At 43.7% G+C, this 25,688-nt stretch overlaps 2 protein-coding genes across 2 annotated transcripts in view; both read left to right on the top strand.

Moving 5' to 3' along the window:
- Nucleotides 1–4,341, top strand: part of LOC113054923 (natural resistance-associated macrophage protein 2-like) — a 19,784-nt gene extending 15,443 nt beyond the window's left edge. The window contains exons 11-17 of the mRNA XM_026220727.1: nucleotides 1–155; nucleotides 584–670; nucleotides 1,006–1,125; nucleotides 1,198–1,347; nucleotides 1,423–1,496; nucleotides 2,824–2,977; nucleotides 3,072–4,341. The exon at nucleotides 1–155 is cut by the window's left edge and continues 4 nt beyond it. Coding sequence (XP_026076512.1) covers nucleotides 1–155; nucleotides 584–670; nucleotides 1,006–1,125; nucleotides 1,198–1,347; nucleotides 1,423–1,496; nucleotides 2,824–2,977; nucleotides 3,072–3,179 — 848 coding nt within the window. The 3' untranslated portion in view covers nucleotides 3,180–4,341. The remainder of the gene's footprint in view (nucleotides 156–583; nucleotides 671–1,005; nucleotides 1,126–1,197; nucleotides 1,348–1,422; nucleotides 1,497–2,823; nucleotides 2,978–3,071) is intronic.
- An 18,812-nt stretch (nucleotides 4,342–23,153) lies between these two features.
- On the top strand, nucleotides 23,154–25,181 carry LOC113055673 (pro-FMRFamide-related neuropeptide FF-like). The gene is made up of 3 exons (XM_026222072.1): nucleotides 23,154–23,297; nucleotides 23,515–23,636; nucleotides 24,899–25,181. The coding sequence occupies exons 1-3, from the start codon at nucleotides 23,154–23,156 to the stop codon at nucleotides 25,017–25,019; spliced, it is 387 nt and encodes a 128-aa protein (XP_026077857.1). The 3' UTR covers nucleotides 25,020–25,181.
- The last annotated feature ends 507 nt before the right edge of the window (nucleotides 25,182–25,688 follow it).

Below are 25,688 nucleotides of genomic sequence, written 5' to 3'. Positions count from 1 at the left end.
GAGACATAAACCGAGGAAACAAGAAGGAGGTGAAGGAGGCCAACAAGTACTACTTCATCGAGTCCTCCATCGCTCTCTTCGTCTCGTTCCTCATCAATGTGTTTGTGGTGGCCGTCTTTGCAGAGGCCTTTTATGGCAAGACCAACATGGAAGTGGTGAGCACTTTCATATCCGCTTCTTTCAGTGGGATACTTGACTGTTTCACGTCTGAGTTTGTGTGTGAATTAGGGCTGGGCAGGGTGACCCTACTGTTTTACTATACTGTGTATTTCCTGGTATGCAAATATATCTAGAAATATATCACATTCTTGAAAATATGCCTCCTTTTCTCAAAACTCTACACACAAATGCATAACTTCTCACCCAATTCCCCATACTTCCTGTTTTCAGGAATGAAGCTCTCCACTCAAAACTATTCGATCTTTTCCCTCCGTCTCACACACTAGTGAGATCAGTTCAGAGCACTGTTGAACCTGTGTGAACACACAAACACAAGTTCTCATACTGTGAAATCAGTTTTTGGTCATGTGACCCACCCCAGTATGATGTGTGTCTCATCACTCCATTCATATTTTCTCTTCAGGGTCAGAAGTGTAATGAAACAGGAAGTCCTCACAGTGAGCTTTTCCCAGCCAACAACCAAACACTGGAGGTGGACATCTACAAAGGGGTAGGACTCAAACGCATGCCTTACGCCGGATTGGGAATAACCTCACACTGACAGTCACAGAACACACTCCCCTGTGAAGGGAGTCCCTTGTGTGTTTCCTGTAGCTCATTCTGTAGATGATGTGCTCATGGCTTCGGTTCCCAGGAACACTTTGAACACAGTGCAGGTTGTTTTGGTCAAAAGCAATGATGTAAACTGAGTGACAGCGCCACCTGTTGGTCAAAATGTCATATTTACTAATTCATCTTTGGCTTTCAAAGCAGGTCATCACTGCACATGTTTTGTTGAACTCTGTGTGCTTGAGAATGATGGAAGCGCTCTGTCTGTGATTGAAGGGGGTGGTCCTGGGCTGTTTTTTTGGCCCGGCTGCGCTGTATATTTGGGCTGTTGGGATCCTCGCCGCTGGACAGAGTTCAACCATGACAGGGACCTACTCGGGTCAGTTTGTGATGGAGGTAAGTGCTTCTCCAGAGCGTTGGGTTCACTGTTTGGGCATGTTTGAAGGCCTCCCTGTCCCCGGCTCCCAGGGCTTCCTGAACCTGCGCTGGTCACGCTTCGCTCGTGTGCTGCTGACGCGCTCCATCGCCATCCTCCCCACGCTCCTGGTGGCCGTCTTTGAGGACGTGCAGCATCTCACCGGCATGAACGACTTCCTGAACGTGCTGCAGAGCATACAGGTACTGGTGTGTGAGGTGTGGAGCCGCTGCTGGACCCAGCACATCTTCTGACCTCATGTTCTCTGTGTTGACCAGCTGCCGTTCGCTCTGATCCCCATCCTGACCTTCACCAGCCTGACCTCACTGATGAACGACTTCGCCAACGGACTGTGAGTACCCTGTTATCAGAACCAGAGATCTGCTGAAGAAGGGGAGACGAACAGCAGACACGAGTATTGCACTAGTCAGGTGTCTGTCCTTTAGCAAGCTTTTATACTTCACTACTTCCCAAGGCATGCCGTTTTAAAATGACACATTCCAGGCCTAGAAAAGTCATTGAAATGTACTTCACACGTCTCTGTGTAATAGAATATATGTTTAATCAGGCGCTGAATCTCGCTGTGGGATTGTGCATTGCTTTTATAGCATGTCAGGTTAGTTAGTTAATAAATCCTTCACTACGAGAGCTGAGATACAGCGCTTTCACTCGTGTTTGGGACAGTTCTTCTAGTTCTCATCTGCAGGTCTAAGTCTAGAGCTGTGGGTGATCTCAGACTCCTCAGCGGTCACATCCAGAGCCCACTCACAAACACCTCGTAACTGCTACGGTTTCCATTGCTCCTGAGTCATGAAACGGTCGGTAAGAAATGAACAAACTACTATCAGTGACGCTCAGAAAGCTCGGAAGGGTCCAGACTTTAGACTTTGTCCTGGAGCTCATATCTCAGTACACGCTCAGTAGATGTTATCTTTATTAGCAAACCCTATATCTGATGTCTAAACAAGTTCATTCTTGCCTAAAAATATGTCTAAAATCACATTGTGTGATGCAATGACACGTCTGCAATGACACGCGCTAACATTCATGTAAACTAATGGAGCATCGGGTCACGAGTATTGTCTGAAAAGGTCATGGAAATGTGTCGTACGTGACCCGACTGCAGCAGCAGTGTGTCGTTCATGAAGCCTGCTGAAGTAGTGGATAACTCTCCCAGTGCATTATGGGTGTTGTAGTCTTTCTCTCGCCAGGTAGCACTGATCTCAACAGTGTTCTTATCTCTCACTGCATAGACAGCCAAGCTTTGTTGAAAGCCCATTCCTCCAGCGGTCAAGTTCCCCTTCAGGATCCTCACAGTCGTATTCAACAGATTAGAGATGGATGATAATATACAGTAGTTTACATGATAAAGTAGGGCAAATATATCGAACTTTAAACTCTTTTGCATTGTGCATCAAAGGCTGAAATGTTTTAGGTGTCACAGTTGGAGTATGCAACTTGAAGTCAAATCTAAATGAATAATGTTGAAATAACCCAGATGAATGGCCATGATGTGAGCCGATGAGGAAGAATGAACGGGTCATATTCTGGAGGTCAGTGATGAAACGGTGTTCCTCAGCTCTTCAGGGATGACCTGGAGTCCTGGTGGTGTGTGACACACAGGTTTGAGTGTGCTGTGATCAGTAGATCTGCTGTAGGTGACCGTGTTGTGTTTGCAGCGTGTGGAAGATCGGCGGGGGGCTGCTCATCCTGCTGGTGTGTGCCATCAACATCTACTTCGTGGTGGTGTATGTGACGGCCCTGGACAGCACCGTCATCTACGTCTGCTCCGCCCTCCTCTCCATCATCTATCTCAGCTTCATCCTCTACCTGGTGAGAGATCTGTCTGCTTCACCGTGAATGACCAGAGCAGGAACAGAAGAGTCTCAGGGCTGACCTGTGTGTGTGTGTGTGTGTGTGTCCGCAGGTGTGGCACTGTCTGATCGCTCTCGGCGTCTCCTGTCTGGACTTCAGACGGTCGGTTCAGTATCCGCCTGCTGTTCTTGTGGATGAAGAACCAGAGCTTGATTCCTGAGCCAAACATCTGATCGTGTCCATCTGTTCTTCTACTGTGAGGAACGTCCTTACTGTGACAAACAGCACAATCCAAATATTTGACTTTATCTTTGCCTCCTTGCATCAATTGCTGATCCATGTCTCCATGTTTTATAGAAGTTTATGACTCACTAACTTACTAATGACTGTAGCAAGAACAAATGTGCTGGTTAACTGCTCTCAAGATGATCTGGAGTTATTTAAAGGTTCACAGACATTTGTTTTTATGAGTATAATTTGCGTGTTTTAATACCTGAATGAAAGAGAAATCAGTATTCATATTCCTGAAGGAACCGTACACCAGCAGTGAAGTGAGATACCTCACACAGAGACTGTGCTTCTGACACTAGATCACCCATCCAGCACTGACTGTGGTTTCACTGAGAGTTCATTCTGGAAGGACACACCTGCATCAGTTCTTCTGGTGAACACAAAGGTGAATGATTTTGAAGAACATGGATAACCAAAGAGTTGACGGTAGCCATTGACTTCCACACTGTGGAAGAAAGTAGAGTGGAAGTCAATGGGAATTCTTCAAATCTCTTCTTTTGTGTTCAATCAAAGATAGAAAGGTTTGGAATGAGTGAATGATGACCGTTTAGTTGTTCTTTTTTCTTCTCATTTCAAGATTCTGTTATTGTTGGCTGTTCATTTGGTTTAGGAGCATCACTACTTTAAACCTCTGTTTGATCAACATCTGTCAGTACTAGCAAGAGTTTATATAAGAAATATAAAGCAACACAGTTCTTGCGGTTTTTTAAAGAAGGAAGCAACAAAAGGGCCTTTAATGTTTCATGGTTTTGCCATGTTCTGAATTCTGATGTGTCTTCATTAGATGTGACTGAAGGTTAAATGTTTCCCTCAGTGTCAGATGTGACATGTGAGATGACTTTGATTTATTGTTTCTGCACTTGTCTGGTAATAACAGATGTAAGTTAATTTGGTGTCTGACACACATACTTGTTCTGCTATATGTTTTAAACACATTCCCTGCTGTCAAACACAAGGAATAATTAATATATATATAAAGATATATTTATGTTTTAAGATACGAACCATATGTGTTTGTAGCTGAAGAATCTGACAGGTCTGTACACACTGTACTCCGATAGCTGACGAATTAATAAAAGCCCAAAATGTTTTGATGTTGTTGAGATGTGTTTAGTGCTACACAGTTGTGTACTCAAGTGAGCTGTCTGTGTCTAAGACGCACTAGACCACAATCAGCTCAATAATCATTGTGACAGCACTCAACAGAGGACATGTATGGACAAAATAAATGTTTGTGACGAGCCTTGAATCAGGAATGACATGAGGATGAGGAAATTTAACAGCAGTACGTTTTCTCCATTCTAGCTCAAAAGCTATGCTTTACTCTCAAGTGCTTTTCTACGTGACAGAAATGCAGTATTAAGTGTGTTGCAATTGCTGTGAATTCAGTCATATCTGTCATTACTGGTTTCTGTCTTTTTTTTGTTGTTTTGTTTTTATTAATTTAGTCCAATTTAAGGTCCTTAAACCAGCAAAACATCGACAGAAGTTGATCCCAGTCCAGCCCTGATTAAAACTATTTAATTCAGTCTCTAATTGTTACGGAATACCACAGGAGGCTGAGGAATAACAGAAAGACAGTTTATTGAGGCACAAGCAGAGGAGCGGGTAGTGCTGGGTAGAGTGATATATGGAGTATGGCAGTGATGAAGTGATCCATAGTAGCAGGGTAGAGATGTCAAAGGAGGGAGGTGTACCACACACACACACACACACGCAAGGAGAAGGCTGGGGACTTCAGGAGATCGCTGGAGAGAGGTAAGTAGAGATAGAGTTAGTTCTTAGAGTTAGCATACAGGTAAGACCTTGTTGCGAACGAGACCAGACCCTGACTGAGTCCGTGTGTGTCTGGTATTTGTAGTGCAGAGGTGATTGGCTGATGATGAGGGTCAGATGGAAGTGCTCAGTATTCAGGTGAGTGGTGTGCGTGGTGAATGAGTGGAGGTGGAACCTGGTGTGTCTGTAACAGTACCCCCTTCTCCACGGCCCGCTCCTGAGGGCCGAGGACCCCGACGACGTGGTGGACGTCCTCTTCCTCTGGGAGCTGGCCGGTTAGGATGACTGGAGTGGAAGGTGTTTAGTTAGTTCGGATGCAGGATGTCGTTGCGTGGGACCCATGAACGTTCCTCTGGACCATATCCTTCCCAATACACTAGGTATTCAAGTTGTCCACCACACCGGCGGGAGTCCAGGATGTCTCTAACTTCGTAAGCAGCACCGATTTCTGGGAGGACTGGAGGGGGGCTTCAGCTTCGCCAGGTTCTGTGGAGGAGGAAACGGGGATGGTGAGGTTTCAGGAGAGACACATGGAAAGTCAGGTGAATCCGGTATTCAGGTGGTAATTAAACTAAGTAAGTGACCTGATTTATCTGCTTAAGGATGGTGAATGGGCCAATGAATCTGGGACTTAGCTTGCGGAAGGGCAGGCATTGGCGGATGTCTCGAGTGGACAGCCAGACCTTCTGGCAGGGTTGGTATATAGGGGCCTCGGATCGGCGAAGGTTGGCTGTCATTCTGCGCCTGTGTAGGGCCCGCTGGAGTTGGTGCTGTGCCGCGTCCCAGACCCCCTCGCTCTCCCGGAGCCAGTAGTCGATGGCGGGGAAATCTGAGGGGGCACCTGACCAGGGGAAGAGTGGAGGTTGGTAGCCGAGTACGCACTGGAATGGAGTGAGTCTGGTGGTAGGTTGTCGCAGGGAGTTCTTTGCGTACTCGGCCCGCCCTAGGAACTGGTTCCGGGAGTTTTGGTGGCCGTGACAGAGGTACGGAGGAAGCATATAATCTGCTGAACCTTCCTCTCCGTCTGCCCGTTTGATTGGAGATGGTATCCGGAAGACAGACTGATGGCCACACCTAGGAGTGAATGGAATGCCTTCCATACCCGGGAGATGAACTGAGGACCTTTGTCTGAGACGATGTTTTCTGGGATGCCGAAGTACCTGAAGACATGGTTAAATAATAACTCGGCCATTTCCATGGCCGTGGGCAGACCTTTCAGGGGTGAAGACGACATGACTTAGAAAATCTATCCACTATGACAAGAATGCAAGTATTATTATCGGAAGGAGGAAGATCAGTAATAACCCCCCCCACCCCCAGGTTTGACCACGGGCGATTAGGGACGGGCAGAGGATGGAGCTTGTCTGATGGTAGATGGCGTGGGCTTTTAGAGACTGCACAGTCTGTACATCCGCTCACGTACCTTCTGACATCCGAGGTCATGTTGGGCCACCAGAAGCACTCCCTTAGCAACGAGAGGGTTTCATTGACCCCCGGGTGACCAGTGCCAAGAGATGTGTGAGCGGAGTGAATGAGTGGAGTGTGACCTGTCGGAATGGTTTCGGGTTCCTCTAGATTTTCTTCGGGGGCGTGACACCGGGACAGGGCGTCAGCCTTCATGTTCTTTGTCCTTGGGCGATACGAGATGGTAAAGTGGAAGCGGTTGAAGAATAGTGCCCATGCAGCTTGTCTCGGATTTAACCTCTTGGTGACCCAAAGATACTCTAGGTTCTTGTGGTCCATGAGAACCAGAAAGGGGTGTCTGGCTCCCTCCAGCCAATGCCTCCATTCTTCCAGGGCCAACTTGATGGCCAACAGCTCACTTTTGCCGATGTCATAATTTACCTCTGCCGGGTTGAGCTTCCGGGAGAAGGCGGCGAATGTGTGGAGCCGAGTGGGATTCCCCTGCAGCTGAGATAAGACCGCTCCCAATCCGGTGGTAGAGCGTCAACTTCAACGACGAAGAGTCGGTCGGGGGTGAGGATAGACCAGGAGTGGAGCGGTCATAAATGCCTTATTGAGGGAGTTGAAGGGCTCTGTGGTGGCTGGAGTCCAAGAGAGTGATTTAGGCTTATTTCGGAGGAGACTAGTGAGAGGGTTGTTGATGGCACTGTAGTTCTGGATGAACCATCTGTAGAAATTGGCAAAGCCAAGGAATCGTTGGAGTTCAATCAGGACCACTTCCGTCAAGTATATTTAAATGACAATTATAATTGCATACAGTTAGTGTTGGCGTTATGGTTATGTTCTGGGCAACACTCCACACGCCTGTCCATGCAGCCATGCTTGGACAGAGCGGGGAAAGCAGCAAGACAAACCCCCCTGGGGTACAAAACAGAACCATAAGCATACATAATTACAATACTCAATTACATGAGTTGTAAACAGAATGTCATGGAGACTGCTTCCAATGAAGACACTGTAAAGAAAAAACAAATTAGATCAGATTACAGGTTCAGTTGGTGGAGTTGGGGTTGGAGGAGGGAGTTAATTGCAAGCAGCAATGCGATGGAGAGACACTGAATAATGGGAATTTAAATAGACCGCAGGAGATAGGTTTCAAGAATGGATTGGTACATGTCAGGAACAGCTGACTGTCAGCTGATGCAAGCGTGACTCACGTGACCTGACTGAACTAACGCGATGCTCAATTTCAATCAGGACCACTCCCGTCAAGTATATTTAAATGACAATTATAATTGCATACAGTTAGTGTTGGCGGTATGGTTATGTTCTGGGCAACACACCACATGGCTGTCCGGGAAAGCAGCAAGAAAACCCCCAAAACAACCATATGCCAAAACTCCCCAACACAACTGATGCAATTTGAATGGCCAGCAATGAGAAATGTTGCTTGATGCTATATTTATGGGAGAAGCATCACCAAACTCGGAGAAAAGCATACAAGCATGTTGCTTAGTTGCTAATGCAAAATATTTGAGAGAACAGTATGGGGGGGGGGGCATACAGCCCTAGCAGCAGCAGCAGCCTAATACGATGGAAGTTAAGTATAACATGCTGAAAAATCACATTAAGGAGGGGGGGTGGGAGCGTCAACCAAAGTTAAGCAATTGAGGATGTGCAACAATTATGTTCTTGGAATGCTTAAGCAGCTGTGATTGTAAAGGGGGAAGCATATGCCCCTAACAGCAGCAGTCTGATATGATGGCAGTATGATCCAATTTTATGCATCTACCATGCTGCAAAATTCACAAAGGGGGAAGTGTCACCCCAAGTTAAGCAACTGAGTATGTGCAACAAGCATGTTTCTTGAAAATGGTTAAATCTCATGCCAATCCAGAGTACCCACAGAGCAGTACGAATCCCCATCTCCAAAAGTCCCCAGCCTGGTCATATCTGCAAAACAAAAATACAGCTTCCGATTCTCTCTGGAAAACCAAGCTCCTGCAGGCATGTTGTGGGCGGAGCTATAATACTGATTTGTGTTGTTTCCATAACATATATTCACTTATGTGCTGATTTCCAACAAAAGACAGAATCTGATGCAGTTGTACTTACCTGACTGGGGTCTTCCACCATGTTTTAATAGCAAACAATGTGCAAATCCAGCGTCCACCTGGTCTTGTTTATAAAACATTCATCACTGAAATGACGAAAACAACACTTGCTACACTCCATTGCTGGCCCAGAAAAGCAACTGCATCCATGGTCCATGTAATGCTAGGTCTTTTGAGAAGCTGAATGTGGTAAACTTCCCCTCACTTTCAAAACACACTTATTTGGAGACATTCTCAAACAATCCTATGCAGTGCTGCCAACGATTTCCTGATGAAGCGTGTTTACGGGCGATGTCTCGCTCTCCTCTGGTCGAGATGTGCATGGGTGTGCTTTCCCAAGATAAATGTTCATAAGGAGTTCGACCATCGTCTACATCATGGACCCATCATCAAAAACTACCGAAACTTTTACCACCCAGAAATAAGATTTCTCCACTCATCCGAATTGGCCATGTTTAGCATGAAAATCCATCTCTTTAACACTGAATAACTCTGAATCCATGAAATAGCATTGTAGCCCCCCTTTAAGCAAACGTGTGATACATACGACCCCTTGCTGCGGCATGAGGAACACGTTATGCATTAATGCTGTAGATTGCATAATGGAGGGTAGTAGTCCAGCAGGGGAAGCATGCACCCTTCGGAAACTTAGAATGGCGTCCAGTATGAATGAAAATGCTCCATAGAAACACCTCCCTTAGAATAAAAATGCCTAAACCGAAATGGTAATCTGTTGAGAGGTAGGATAACCTTCTAGAACCAACTAAATGAAATCCAGCCATGTAAACATGTTAAACTGATTACTTGTACCCAAGTAATCGCATCAATAGTCGGTCATCAGAATGGAAACGTGATGTCGGCAACGCTGTACATTCAGTGATTAGTAGAAACTGACATTACAGTGGACACTGGGAAATCGTGGACAAAGATAATAAAACTCCAGTTATACAATAACACACATTAGAATGGAATCTGGAATCTCATGACCAGAGCAGAAAGCTGATGTAATAAGTGAAGCACAATTAACTGCTTTTCAGCTTTAAAACAACACTATGGCTGCATCTGAAAACTTAGGTAGATGAGATTGCTGGATTGCTGTTTAATCATTCAATGACTTTGCCTGCAGGGTTTTTTTTTTTTTTTTCAAAGGCACATCATGCAATGGATTTCGGACGGGCTTCTGAGGCAGAGTAATGGTTTAATGATCAACATCAAAATATAGAGACTTTGGTTATAACTAAGTGGATATTTCATTACTGCAATATTAATTTCTCGCTTGAAATTACATAAGTGGAAAACGTTGTTCAGAAACACACATTTACACACAAACTGACCACCGACCGCAACTTTCAGACACCATCTTTCATTTTTGGCTCTCACAGAATGGAACGCATGGGGTTGTGGAATATCAAAGGCAGCGAAGGATACATCTATGCTGCCTTCAAAACCGGCCAGATGAAGTCATCTCAGGAGACAGGAAATGAAGCTGACATTGATTTCGGACGTGCCTTGAAGCCTTCCTACCTTGGAATGCGACCTCCGAAGGCAGCATTTTTTTGTTTTCGTATGCAGCTTATGATAGTGAATAGCTCAATGAAAACACTTGACCAAAATTTGCCTGTTATTGTATGAATTATTATAGATTCTTGAACCCATTTGTAAATGTTGTAAGATAGCTCATTGCAAGCACTTTGCATTCATAAGCTGCCCCCTCGTGCTTCATGTTTTAACAAAACTTGGAGAGAATAATGTATTTTACCATTAAAATTGGCCCTTTATATATATATATATACAGTATTGTTCAAAATAATAGCAGTACAATGTGACTAACCAGAATAATCAAGGTTTTCCGTATATTTTTTTATTGCTACGTGGCAAACAAGTTACCAGTAGGTTCAGTAGATTCTCAGAAAACAAATGAGACCCAGCATTCATGATATGCACGCTCTTAAGGCTGTGCAATTGGGCAATTAGTTGAATTAGTTGAAAGGGGTGTGTTCAAAAAAATAGCAGTGTGGCATTCAATCACTGAGGTCATCAATTTTGTGAAGAAACAGGTGTGAATCAGGTGGCCCCTATTTAAGGATGAAGCCAACACTTGTTGAACATGCATTTGAAAGCTGAGGAAAATGGGTCGTTCAAGACATTGTTCAGAAGAACAGCGTACTTTGATTAAAAAGTTGATTAGAGAGGGGAAAACCTATAAAGAGGTGCAAAAAATGATAGGCTGTTCAGCTAAAATGATCTCCAATGCCTTAAAATGGAGAGCAAAACCAGAGAGACGTGGAAGAAAACGGAAGACAACCATCAAAATGGATAGAAGAATAACCAGAATGGCAAAGGCTCAGCCAATGATCACCTCCAGGATGATCAAAGACAGTCTGGAGTTACCTGTAAGTACTGTGACAGTTAGAAGACGTCTGTGTGAAGCTAATCTATTTTCAAGAATCCCCCGCAAAGTCCCTCTGTTAAAAAAAAGGCATGTGCAGAAGAGGTTACAATTTGCCAAAGAACACATCAACTGGCCTAAAGAGAAATGGAGGAACATTTTGTGGACTGATGAGAGTAAAATTGTTCTTTTTGGGTCCAAGGGCCACAGGCAGTTTGTGAGACGACCCCCAAACTCTGAATTCAAGCCACAGTACACAGTGAAGACAGTGAAGCATGGAGGTGCAAGCATCATGATATGGGCATGTTTCTCCTACTATGGTGTTGGGCCTATTTATCGCATACCAGGGATCATGGATCAGTTTGCATATGTTAAAATACTTGAAGAGGTCATGTTGCCCTATGCTGAAGAGGTCATGCCCTTGAAATGGTTGTTTCAACAAGACAATGACCCAAAACACACTAGTAAATGGGCAAAGTCTTGGTTCCAAACCAACAAAATTAATGTTATGGAGTGGCCAGCCCAATCTCCAGACCTTAATCCAATTGAGAACTTGTGGGGTGATATCAAAAATGCTGTTTCTGAAGCAAAACCAAGAAATGTGAATGAATTGTGGAATGTTGTTAAAGAATCATGGAGTGGAATAACAGCTGAGAGGTGCCACAAGTTGGTTGACTCCATGCCACACAGATGTCAAGCAGTTTTAAAAAACTGTGGTCATACAACTAAATATTAGTTTAGTGATTCACAGGATTGTTAAATCCCAGAAAAAAAAAAATGTTTGTACAAAATAGTTTTGAGTTTGTACAGTCAAAGGTAGACACTGCTATTTTTTTGAACACACCCCTTTCAACTAATTGCCCAATTGCACAGCCTTAAGAGCGTGTATATCATGAATGCTGGGTCTTGTTTGTTTTCTGACAATCTACTGAACCTACTGGTAACTTGTTTGCCACGTAGCAATAAAAAATATACGAAAAACCTTGATTATTCTGGTTAGTCACATTGTACTGCTATTATTTTGAACAATACTGTATATATATATATATATATATATATATATATATATATATATATTTATATATCATAAAACAATTTATTTCAGAGCTGCATTAAAGAAGGTCTTAGGCAGTTATTTCCCCATGCTGAATTGACATACCTTGGTGTTTCCCAGTTTTCCCTCTTCATGCCATTAACATTATTCTGGATGTTTTCAGCCAGCAACATTACAGAACCTTTAAAGGGGGTGTGAAATGCTATTTCATGCATACTGAGTTTTTACACTGTTAAAGAGTTGGATTCCCATGCTAAACATGGACAAAGTTTCAAAAATTAAGTTGTACGTCTGAAGGAGTATTTTTGTTCCCAAAATACTCCAATCCGGTTTGTCACAAGTTTCAGAAAGTTTTTTTCGAGTATGTCTCTGTGTGACGTTAGATGGAGCAGAATTTCCTTATATGGGTCCTGAGGCACTTCTGCTGGAAGAGCGCGCTCCCGTATAGCAGAGCACTGAGAGCACAACAGACTTCACTGATCAGAGCGAGAGCGTCGCCAAATGTCACAAAAGAAGTGTGTTTTTGGTTGCCATGGCAAGACAACCCTGCACAGATTACCAAAAAAAAAAAAAACAGCATTAAGGGACCAGTGGATGGAGTTTATTTTTACAGAGCATCAACGGAGTTGTGCAAGTGTTTTTTTGTTTGTTCCCTGCATTTCGAAGATGCTTGTTTTACAAACAGGGCCCAGTTTGACGACGGATTTGCGTATCGTTTATTTCTTAAGGATGATGCAATCCCAACGAAAAAGGGTCACGATCGTGTGTTGGAACCGCAGGCGGTGAGTAAAACTGCTTCAAATATCTCTGCCTACTTGTTAGTGCGTCCGCCTCCCCTTGCGGGGACCGGGGTTCGAGCCCCGCTAGGAGCGAGTCGTTGCTGCTGCTGCTCTCGTTCAGTTTCAGCCTCAGGATCTGATTCTGGATCATAAATAAACGGCTGAATCTGACTGTTAGCCATGGTTTGTTTTGGATGATGGTTTTTTTCCCTCACGTTAATGTCACAACTTCCAAACGCTCTCAACGCAAAAGCCTACTGGCGCTCGTGATTCTTAACTCCTCCAACACGTCACGCCTCCAGCCGGTCGTGTTTTTCCAGGAAAAATCAGTACAGACTATCTTTCTCTTATGAATATAATAAAACTAAAGACTTATAATAAAACTAAAGACTTTTTGGAGTTATGAAGGATGCAGTACTACTCTATAGGTACTCAAGATTAACAGGATATTGAGTGAAAACAAGCATTTCACCCCCCCCTTTAATGTTCTCATGCTTCACACGACAGTATCAATAATTCTGTGTAACATCTGAATGGCTGAAGCGGTTTATCACTTTACATTGTTGCGCAAACGCAGCGCTGTGCGGGAGACTAAGCTCTTGCATTCAGCTGGCGGATGCAGTGCGTTGCGCCGCCTCACACTTTTTTGCAGTTTGGTGTAATTTAGAAAACGGTGCCTAAAGTGGGGGAGAACTCCCTCGCTTCGGCGATCAGATCTCACTCAACCGGTGTCCTGACATTTTATCCTACCCTGTCATATTTTCCTACCCGGGTTTACTGCGCACGCGCACATCAATATCGCATCCTTTGTCTCATGCTAAACAATGATATTTAATGTATCTGCATTACTGTAAGGGTAGGTTTAGGGTTGGGGTAGGTGTAGACTTTAATAAAAACGCAATCTAATTGGTAGAAACTAATATTTATTGTTGGTTTCCTGTAACTGTATCCCTTCTAGCTACAACCGCGAATATAACACATAATTACTGTATTTGCAGTTCTGTAAGGGTATGATTAGGGTTGTGGTAGGTGTAGACATTAATAAACCATAACTTTACAGTAGCATTTTTCGTTGTGGAATTGTACTACCCACTGTTTTAGTGGGAGGTAGGAAAATCTGAAAGCGTAGGACAAATCGACAGAACATCGGACCAGAAATGTCCCGGTGCACCTGATGGCATTTGAGCGGATTCTCTCGCTGCAGTGGACACGTGCACTCAGTAGATGATGGGCGAGGAAATGTGAGATGACAGAACTGATAATGCACCAATTACAACAAAGAACTACTAGTTTCTCAACTGTATGGTACACCTTTAAATGGAACGATTCCTGATAGTAAATTACAGATTTTGCGAAGCAACAATACAAGTGAGTATACACTTTTGGCCCCGACCACAACAGTGGTACGACAGGAGATGGCATTGGTCATGTGAACTGAACACGGTCACTTACACACTGAGCACACGAATGAACACTACGGTTTCAATATTAGTCTGCTAATTCCAAACAAGTGCGAGCAGCTATTAAAAATATGAATGCAAACCCGTTTTTTTCTGATAATTTGCATATCATCGTAGCCACTTATGTCCCAAAAACGAAACACGAGCACATGTAAACACCACATCGGATTAGATAACGTCTCATATGGTCCACCGAATCTTTAAATCTGGATGAAGAAATAAAATACATGTAAACATGGCTATTTTTGTCACATTCTTATAAGCCTATGTATAGAAGCCATAGAGCGATAAATGCCTGCTTTTGAAGCTGCGTGCATCTGAAAAACAGTTAATGTGACCTCAACCTTAGAAATAAACACCAGTGATATTGATATTTCGCCGCTAAATACAGTGAACTGAAAGGCTTACACCAAAATGCTGGTCTCGTTTAACCCTGTTCTCATTTCTTAATCGGCGTGTTGCATGCTCTAGCTGCGTATTGCTCCAGGTGTATGAACACAGATGTATAAATGCTGCTGCAAATATGCTTAATATTCATTCCTGCAACCGATGCAAAATCACGTTAACCACCAGGCAACATACACAGTGATATGGATTAAAAAACATTGACTTATCTTAGACGCAGATTTCAGATGTTCTGAAACAAACTGCAACAGTTCGATTTGCAAGAACCGATGCAACAGTTTGATTTGCAAGAACCAATGCAACAGTTTGATTTGCAAGCAGCGATGCGATCAGTTAATTGCAAGCAGCAATGCGATGGAGAGACACTGAATAATGGGAATTTAAATAGACCGCAGGAAATAGGTGTCAAGACTGGATTGGTACATGTCAGGAACAGCTGACTTTCAGCTGATGCAAGCGTGACTCACGTGACCTGACTTTCTTTGATGGTGGTAGGAGTGTGCCAATACCTTACGGCATTCACCTTCCCCTAGTCCATCCGGATGCCACTGCTGTTGATGTTGTAACCAAGGAACTGCACTGAGGGCTGATGGAAGGAGCATTTCTCGGCCATTAGGTAGAGCTGAAAGACCCTCAGGCGTTGCAGGACCTCCACAATGTGGCGACGATGTTCCGCTAGGCTCCGGGAGTATATGAGGATGTCATCAATGTAGACGAGGAGGAACTTATGGAGGAACTCCTGGAGCACCTCATGGATACAATCCTGGAAGACGGAGGGGGCGTTAATAAGTCTATACGGCATCACGCAGTACTCATAGTGGCCAGTAGGGGTGATGAAGGCAGTTTTCCCCTTGTCCCCCTCTCATATCCGGATGAGGTTGTAGGCGCTGCGGAGGTCCAACTTGGTGAAGACAGTGGCATCACGGAGATGTTCCAGGGCTGCTGGGGCGAGGGTAAGTGGATATCGGAATTTGACGGTTATGTTGTTAAGAGCCCTATAATTGATACAGGGTCGTAAGCCTCCGTCCTTTTTTGTCGAAGAAGAAGCTTGAAGCAGCAGGGGAGGTAGATGGACGAATGTAACCCTGGGCCAGCACCTCCTTGATGTATTCCTCCATGGCCTTCTCCTCCAGAATGGAAACGGGGTAGATCCTTCCTTTAGGCACTGGTTCACCCGGCAACAGATCGATGGCACAGTCCCATGGCCGGTGTGGAGGCAGCTTGGAAGCCCGTTTGGGGCAGAAGACGTCACTGAAGGGGGTGTAGGATGTAGGGATGGAAATGGATTGGTTTTCCACTGGGCTCTCAATTGAGGAAGTATAAACTGGAAGAGGTGCAGGGGAAGGTTTGGCTGGGACAGGACAACCAGTGATGCAGCTCTTGAAACAGGAAATTGCCCCACTTCAGGATTTCGCCCATCTTCCATGAGATGACAGGGTTGTGCTGCTCCAACCATGGGCACCCTAGAATGACGTCAGTGGTGGATTCCACCATAATCAGCAGATGGATCAGATGGAGTAGTCCGGTTTGGAGGGTAATGGGATCCACACTATAACACACACAACGGCCTTTCAGTTATTGTGTGGACCTGGCAGGCTGACGGCGTTACCGTGGTAGTGAGTTTGAGGTGACGGTACAGGGCGCCTGAGATGAAGTTGCTGGCTGACCCAGAATCGAGGAGGGCGGAAACTGTAAGAGTGATGTCAGCGGCAGTAAGTGTCACAACAGTGGTGAGTGGTTTCATTTGGTACTTTGAAGGGAGAATGGCACACACCATAGGACGAGGAGGACGGAAGTGCTCGCATACAGAGATGATATCCCCCGGGGATGCACAGTAGAGGCATAGATTCTGGGCCAGCCATCTTTTTCTTTCATCCGTAGAGATTTGATAGGAGTCGACTAGCATAGGTTCGTTGGCTGGTTCTGGGGAGCTGATGGCGTCTGGTCGGCAGAGTGGTGAGGTGGAATACGCCTGGCCCTGGTGCTCTTATAAGCAATACTGCATACTGGTGGCGAAGCAGATGGAAATGAGTATGCAGTGAGATGCAACTGCACTCGAGGTTCCAATCCCTTACGGTAGGTAGTCATCAACGCCTGTTTGTTCCATCCACTGATGGCCGCTAGAGTCCTGAACTGAAGAGCATATTCATTGACAGACATTTTCCCTGTTTACGGTTATACAGCTTCTCACCAATTGACAAGTCCCAAGCTGGTCTGCCAAAAACTTCTTGGAAATGGTAAATGAAGCTGGAATAAGACTGGATAACTGGGTTATTCTGAGTCCAAATTGAATCTGCCCACAGAAGTGCTTTACCTTGCAGTTGAGAAATTACGAATGCTACCTCGGATCTTTCGGTTGTGTATAAGTGCGGTTGCATCTCCAGGACCAGCGAGCATTGAAGGAGAAAACCGCTGCAATCCTCCGCCGATTCAGGGTAGGGCGTCAGTCTGGCCATGGGACTGGCTTGCACGGCAGGTGAGGAAGTGCTAGCGTCGTTTACGGAAGTGCTCGCTGGTGTTGGGGATGCGGGTAGAGTGGTGAGTGTCCTACGTAATGCATCGACCAGGTCTTGAAAGGGGTCTGTGAGGCTCATGCTTGTGCCAATCGGTGTTGGTCCAGTCTTCTGGTACGGAATACCACAGGAGGCTCTGGAATAACAGAAAGACAGAGGAATGGGTAGTGCTGGGTAAAGTGATGTGAAGGCTGGCTGTGATTAATGGGTCCGTAGTAGCTGGGTAGAGATGTCAAAGGAGGGAGGTGTAACACACACGCGCACGGAGAAGGCTGGGGACTTTAGGAGATCGCTGGAGAGAGGTAATTAGAGATAGAGTTAGTTCTTAGAGTTGGCATACAGGTAAGACCTTGTTGCGGACGAGACCGGACGCTGACTGAGTGCGTGTGTGTGTCTGGTATTTGTAGTGCAGAGGTGATTGGATGATGATGAGGGTCAGGTGGAAGTGCTCATTATTCAGGTGAGGGCGTGCGTTGTGAATGAGTGGAGATAGAACCTGGCTTGTTTGTAACACTAATACACTCGGCTGAAATATAAAGTAAGTGCACTTTAAGTGCACTGTCAACTGTAAAATACATACTTCTTTTGTTTCCTTTTTTCAGGTTTACCTAGTTGTCCAGTTGTAATTCTGCTGGTACACTGATTTCTAATTGGGCAAATGGATTGTGTTTCTTTCTCCAGAACCGAAGTGAAATCCCAAGAAAATGGCGGATCATTTTACAGTGGAGACAAATGTACAGTTGCTGCATCACCGTTGACCACAGTGTTAAATACGACAGAGGACACTTTAATGCATGGCCAGATTTCATTTACTTCTAAAGTAAATGGTTTAATTTGACAGTAAAACTTTGAATGATACATTATTTAAAGGTGTAATTAGAAACATAGTCATGAAAGTTTATTTCATTTATATTATGTTGTTTATAAGTAGAGACACTCTTAAGATCTGAAGAACACTAAGAAGTGCACATTAAGTAAGCACACTTGACAATCATCCACAGGGAAACCTGTAAGAGATTAGCTGTAGAGTGGTTAAAAGATCAGCTTCAGAGAGCTGTTAGAGTAAATCCCCTGTAAAACACAAGGGCTCTCCCCAGAGACTGGGACGGGTCCCCAAACCCGGGGCTAAATGATGATCAGTAAGATCTGACGTGAACAGTTCTGCTGTCGGGACGGGAGAGATCAAGAAAACACTCGTTTCTTATCACTATATAGACGCTATATTGATATCTCACCAGAGTTGCCAGCTGTTGTTATATGCAATAATATTCAGTAATTTGTCTGAGATGTATTTTCGCTCTCATGCGGAGGAGATTCAGCGCACACACAAACATGTAAAAATGGCCGGCTTGGAGAGTATTCCCTTACAGTTTATGTCTTACGTGGATGTTAACATATCGGAGAAAACTCATTATATTTGTTAATATATGTTCACTTTAATATATACAAACAACAAAATTACTCAGATCTCTCAATCTGATTAACATTAGCATTAATCTATCCAATCATACAGTGAAAACTATAGCAGTGTTCATTTACATTTGATTACTTAATTAGATTTATTTAGTAGGCTATATTACTCAACTGAACAGTAATGTCAGTAGACCTTCATGGAAAAGTTAATGTTCTTACCATATCTCATTTATATAAACCACAAAAAATGCCTGAACACTGGTGCATTTACAAATTAATGTTTTATTCATTTCATCATGTTTCATGCTCCGTCTCACGTTTGTTCATTCAAACACATCTGGGAGATGCTTTCATCCAAAGCATTTGGTGTAGAAACAATCTCAGAAATGTGAAGTATAGAAAAACTGAAATAGTGTTTTCTTGTAAAACACTTAAATATTTGTAAAATATATATATTTTTTTGCATTATTTACAACTTGTTGGGCTGCAGTAAATGGCATCAGATGAATGCATGATGTCCTAAAGATGGACCTTATTAAATCTATATTTAAGACAGACACATGCTCTGATACATCTCAAACACTCATCAGCTCTTCAGTCTGTAATCTGATTAGTAGTCATGGAGGTTAATGGACGTGCTGCATAGTTTCATCCCCGATGACATGAGCAGCACTTTAATGGCAGATCCCAGTGTGTGTGTATGGCAGGCATCTGTAACAACCTCTTTAAGAGGGCAAAATATATTTTTCCATTGATGGCTATTCAAAAGTTGCTGTGTATTCTACCATAGTAACGTTGCTGTAAACATTTAAAACATTATATTAGGGTCACACAGGCTACTCCTGAGGGCACTGCATAAAACTGCTTGAGAGGGACCTTATCTTTAGACATAGTTAAAGTTATATAAATTATATAATATAATATATCTATAAATCTGATAAAACTAAAGGCTCAGAGGTATGAAGCATGCAGTACTACTGTCCTCTTAGATTCCCCTGTGACAGGCAGAAAGTGTGTGTTTTGTTCACTTTTAGAGTGTCACTTTTCCTGATTGATATGAAAGGAGCAGGCCAGTGTGTTGAGCATTGTCAGCTGTTCTGTATAATACAGAATCATCACAGAAGTGCTCTGTATGAAGTCCATACAGAACACAGTTTGTCTTATCTTCACAGATATATGACCACATAGACCATATTGATAATTACACATTCTTTTTAGATAAATCACTTTTTGGCAGGGGGGTGTGGTTTAGCGAAGTCTGCAGCGGGAGAGAGAATCAGGAGACGAGCGGTAGGTGAGTGGTTTGGGCAAAAATTATCATCACCTGTTTCTTGTTCCAGTAATTGGCGTGGAGAGAGTATAAAACGCCAGGAGAGACAGAAGCAAGTGAGAGAGAGACGGACTGCTGACCCGAACCGGAGACGGAAACCGGAAGTAGTAAACCGAAAGTGCTCTGCCAATGTGTCAGAATAAAAGTCACCATTTGGTGTTTGCAAAGTTTTAGTTGTTTTCTGTTAAATAAATACGTCAGCAGTCCGGCCGACCCCTTTGTCCTCTTCCTTGCCGCACACAAACTTACTACACTGGTGCTGAAACCCGGGAAGGAAGAAGGAGCGCCGCCGCCGCCATGCAAAGCCCGTCCTCCACGCCGCTTGCGGATATCATCGCCTCCCTCGCGGTCCTGCACCACAAACAACACCAGGCCCTCCTGGACCTGAGGACCGATCAGGAGAGATGCTTCCAGGCCATCGTTCAGGCCCAGCAGGAGGACCGCGAGAGGTTCCGGAGCTGGATTGATCGGGAGGTTCGCGCCGAGGCTGCCAGGCCGCCCGCCGCCCCCATTCACCTGCCACTTCACAAGATGGGGCCCCAGGACGATCCAGAGGCCTTCCTGGAGCTGTTCGAAAAGTTGGCGGAGGCCTGTGGGTGGCCCCGCGAGCAGTGGCCTCATAAATCCATGATCTGTAAGTTCGTTCACAAAGACGCTAAAAATTGGGATAGGTTGCTAGAGCCCTTGTTATTCTCTGTGCGAGAGGTCCCGCAAGCCTCCACGGGGTTTTTCCCCCTTCGAGCTTCTCTATGGACGCCAGCCCCGGGGGGTGCTTGACGTACTGAGAGAAACTTGGGAGGAGGGACCATCTCATGGCAAAAACAAAATTCATTATGTGCTGGACTTGAGAACAAACTCCACACATTGGGGCGGCTATCAATGGAGAATTTGTTACAAGCCCAGGACCGCCAGAGCCAGCTATATAACAGGGGAACTAGGTTACGCAAATTTGCACCAGGATGATCTCGGGCCAGAGCGAATATCAAACCACAATCCCTCACCCTGGCTCCAGGTGGAGATCACCTCTCGCTGTCCCAACTCACTGATTTAACGAAATTGCAGGCAGAGTTTGCCGATGTCTTCTCACCCCTACCGAGCCGTACTAACCTCGTTCATCACCATATCGAGACCGAGCCGGGCGTGGTAGTTCGCAGCCAGCCGTATCGTTTACCTGAGCACAAGAAAAAAGTAGTTCAGGCTGAATTAAGCGCTATACTGGACATGGGGGTAATAGAAGAATCTAATAGTAACTGGGTGAGCCCGATAGTTTTAGTTCTGAAAACGGACGGCTCAGTCCGGTTCTGTGTAGATTACCGCAAGGTGAATTCTGTGTCGAAATTCGACGCGTATCCAATGCCGCGGGTTGACGAGTTGCTTGATCGGCTAGGCACGGTTCGTTTTTATTCGACATTGGACTTAACAAAGGGCTATTGGCAGATCCCCTTGCCTCCATTGTCCAAAGAAAAGACAGCTTTCACAACGCCGTTTGGATCACACCAATTTGTTACCCTTCTGTTTGGCTTGTTCGGGGCTACAGCTACCTTTCAGCGCTTCATGGATAGGATTCTGCGGCCCCATGCTGCATATGCAGCTGCCTACCTGGATGATATCATTATATTTAGTAATGATTGGCAGCGGCATATGCAGCATCTGAGGGCTGTCCTGAGGTCGCTGAGGGGAGCGGGGCTCACGGCCAACCCAAAGAAGTGTGCGATTGGGCGTGTGGAAGTAAGGTATCTGGGCTTCCACTTGGGTCATGGACAGGTGCGTCCCCAAATTGATAAGACAGCCGCTATTGCGACCTGCCCACGTCCCAAGACCAAAAAGGAGATAAGGCAGTTCTTGAGGCTGGCGGGATATTATAGATGGTTTATTCCTAATTATTCGGACCTCACCAGCCCTTTGACTGACCTTACTAAAAAGGAGGTGCCAGATACGGTCAAGTGGACGGAGCCGTGTCAGCAGGCCTTTACTCAGGTCAAGGCGCTCTGTGTGGTGGGCCGTTGTTACACTCTCCTGATTTTTGTCTCCCTTTTCTGTTGAGACGGGCGGTGGGGGTATGTGGCAGGGGGGGCGTGGTTTAGCGAAGTCTGCAGCGGGAGAGAGAATCAGGAGACAAGCGGTAAGTGAGTGGTTTGGGCAAAAATTATCATCACCTGTTTCTTGTTCCAGTAAATGGCGTGGAGAGAGTATAAAACGCCAGGAGAGACGGAAGCAAGTGAGAGAGAGATGGACTGCTGACGGACTGCCCGGACTGGAGACGGAAAACGGAAGTAGTAAACCGAAATTGCTCTGCCAACGTGTCAGAATAAAAGTCACCATTTGGTGTTTGCAAAGTTTTAGTTGTTTTCTGTTAAATAAATACGTCAGCAGTCCGGCCGACTCCTTTGTCCTTTTCCTTGCCGCACACAAACTTACTGCACACTGTTTTATTTGTTTCGAGGAAGGCATTAAGACTGCTCCTTCCTGCTTCCACTCACACTAATGCCAATGCCCTTCTACCGGAGGGAAGACCTCTTTCACTATTGTAAGCTAATATTGTTAAACAGAGAAAAAAAGACTTATAGCATATTGGTAAACTTTGACCTCATTACTGAAGAACAAGTTCAAGCACCAAAATCAGCCCAAACTAACTCTTAAATTGATAAAATATGCATTTTAATTCATTCATTTGCTACATGGTTGCAATAATATTATAGTTCACAATTTTTAGTGCGCTTATTTAAAACAAAACAAAACAATGCTTAATTGACTGACATTTAAAAGACGTTTAGCTGTTATGCTTTCAAATTTTAAGCCATATGTATGTATTTTCACAGTATATTCACCTTAATTACTACACCCCTTGTGCAGTCACAATTCTATAGTGGTGCAGTTTTTTTTTTATATGACATTTTTGTACATAAATAGGTTAAACAGAACTAATATGATTTTTCTGAGAACACACACTTAACTACAGATATGGACATGACATAAACTGTGTGGTACAGAACAACTATTTTGAGCATCCATTATTTTCCTATAAAGAATAACCATTTTCCATTATTTGGCTTTTCTGAAGTTGGCAACCCTGGTTGGGAGGTGTATGTGCTGATCTGTTAATGAGATTTAATGAGTGTGTTGATCTCCTGTGGGTGCCAGCATCACAGCTGGACCCTCATCTGTCTCTGGGGTCAAACGCTGTCTCTATATAAGGACAGTCTCCAGATCTGTTCCACACACTATAACCCCAGTGCAGGTACACATGAGCCTGTAGTCCTGTCGAGATGGAAGCGGGCGTGTGGTTCATGCTGCTGGTCATGACTGATATGGGCCAGTCCATCCCTAAAAATGACATGCTGGAGCAGAGCAAACTTCTGCTAGAGTCACGCGAGGACGCAGACAGCGACAACATGCTGGAGAGTCGAGGGGTGAGATGCACACGTTTCTGTGTTTGATGGTAAAGTTCAGAAGTGCAAAGCAGCAGGTAGATGCCTATGGCTATGAAATAGGGTTTGGAAATTTCTCATGTATTTAAAGAATGTTCCCCACAGCTTCCTCACTCAGTTGTAGCATATCTGACTGGAGCCATTCAAGTAAAAGAGCAGATGAGTGTTTGTGATGATGACTGTCACTGATATGTAACAGGCCTCTGAGGAGCAGATGGATCAACTTCTGGAAGATCGTCTTCTGGTGGAGATGTTGCGCTCTTTACTCCACGGCTCCCAGAGATACGAACGCAACCCTTCAGTGCTGCACCAGCCACAGCGGTGCGTAAACTTTGATTGTATGTCATGTATTTAAATATATTTGTAATTAATTGCACATTTGAAAAGTTTCTGAAAATTCAGAAATTCAGAATTCCAAAATTTCTGGATAGTGTTGGATATTTTCCACTTTTTTGCAACCCTAATGTTAATCAAAATAAGTGTTCTTCTTTAAAGCATAATGGAAAATTGTCAGATAATTTATTTAAAATTTACTTTAATACTTTTAATTTGACATTATTACAAAGCATTTTTTTAAGTGTACTCAAATGTTTATAGAAACATCATGAAACTCTCTTGCTTTAATTCACTTAAGTGTCCTTTCATTTAATTAATTTGATATTATCTGCAAATACTGTTTTTATTCTTATTATTTGTATTATTTGTAAGTACGTATGCCACTAGTGCACATTTAATACAATTAATCACACCTTTTTTTCACAAGGGCATCATTAGCATGTCATCATAACCACATCTTTTAAATAATCATCTAAACAATAATATCAACAAGGTAAAAAATATATATATTTTCAGAGAAATAGTTTTAATATATGTATTCTTACTACAATACCTATTTATTCATTTTGTAGATTATTTTGTCCGAAGCATTTTAACTATGCTAAAGCATTAGTGAGAATAAGGTAATAATATGAGAAACGGATCAATGCAGAATTGATGCAGAGTTTCTGTTCACTCACCATCAGCAGGAACACACACTTGTATAAGTGAGTGTAAATCCAGTGGCTGTTCTGCTTGCAAGCACAAGTGAGTGAGTGTGGTTTTTGTGGGTTTTGAATGCATACAGAGGAAAGATCACAAGCAGATCATTGAAATAGTCCAGCTAAAATACATGAAAAGATCATGACAGTTAGAGCTGCACATCATTGATGTAGCAGTGGTGGGAAACATGCAGGAAAGGTCTTAGTAATGTTAAAAGAGTAAAGGACCCAAGACTGAACCCTGAGGTACACCAGTGTTTAGTTGATGTGGCATAGACACTGCTCTCCTCCAACAAACTACCCTGAAAGACCTGGGTTGCAGAGAGCATTTACCATGATGCCTAGTGTCATGTTCATTGGAACAGAAGATGTTACTGTGTCAAAGATGCAAGTGGATCCTCTATTCAGCTGTACTCTAATATTAAGACCAGTTTTAACATTTCAATGATGGTGGAAGATTGTGGGTGGTCTGTAAATTATGATCTGCCATAAATATGACAAAAATATCCCCAGGATTCACTTTGGCATTGTTCTTCTGGTCTGCAGGTTTGGTCGGGGGACTCGGACTGGCTTGTCCACAGAGGAAAGGATACAGTCTCGGGACTGGGGGACGGTTCCCGGACAGATCTGGAGCATGGCTGTGCCACAAAGATTTGGCAAAAAATAACACTATCCATCATAAAAACTCAGTGAGGTCTTTAGAGTCTTGTAATTATTAGATCTCAATCACCTATAAGCATGTCATTCTCCCATTCTTGTCTCACCTACTAAACCAATCCAAGACAAGCGGTCACTCTTCTGTGCATTTCAACAAACCCGTAATATTGATTATAACACAGCAAAAAAATTATATTTATATGCAGTACTTATTTCATACGTTTTGAATGGGTGGGAGGAAATAGTCATTATGTGATTATTAATCCACTGTAAATAATATGTGTTGTATATTGTATTTTCTGGCTATAAATAAATAACCAGCTGCTTCATAGACGTTTCTGGCTGTTCTTATTCTTGACACTTTGTCTACAGTATTGGTTGAGTTTCTTTCTTTCTTTCTTTCTTTCTTTCTTTCTACCAACTAACCAATGTTTGCCAGATACATTTTCATGGGTCAAGGTTTGTGATGTGATGTGGGATGCAATGATGAGACATTTAATGTATTTGATTTAATTTCTAGGATATTTATATGCATAATTTAAAAGTTATGGTTAATAATGATAACTACTTTCCGCAACTAAGCATACACATATTTACTCAAAATGTTTATAGTGGATAAAGTCATGCTTCTTTTGTCACACTGATATCATCTGTTCTTTGAGCCAAAGAAAATTATTTT

This window comes from Carassius auratus, chromosome 36 (genome assembly GCF_003368295.1).
Source record: "Carassius auratus strain Wakin chromosome 36, ASM336829v1, whole genome shotgun sequence".
NCBI lineage: Eukaryota > Metazoa > Chordata > Actinopteri > Cypriniformes > Cyprinidae > Carassius > Carassius auratus.
This window is presented reverse-complemented; position numbering and strand designations above follow the sequence as displayed.

Coding starts and splice junctions, on each gene's coding strand:
- LOC113055673 (XM_026222072.1), top strand. CDS start 23,154: ATGGAAGCGGGCGTGTGGTTCATGCTGCTGGTCATGACTGATATGGGC. Junction 23,298..23,514: donor ACATGCTGGAGAGTCGAGGG/GTGAGATGCACA, acceptor GATATGTAACAG/GCCTCTGAGGAGCAGATGGA. Junction 23,637..24,898: donor GTGCTGCACCAGCCACAGCG/GTGCGTAAACTT, acceptor TCTGGTCTGCAG/GTTTGGTCGGGGGACTCGGA.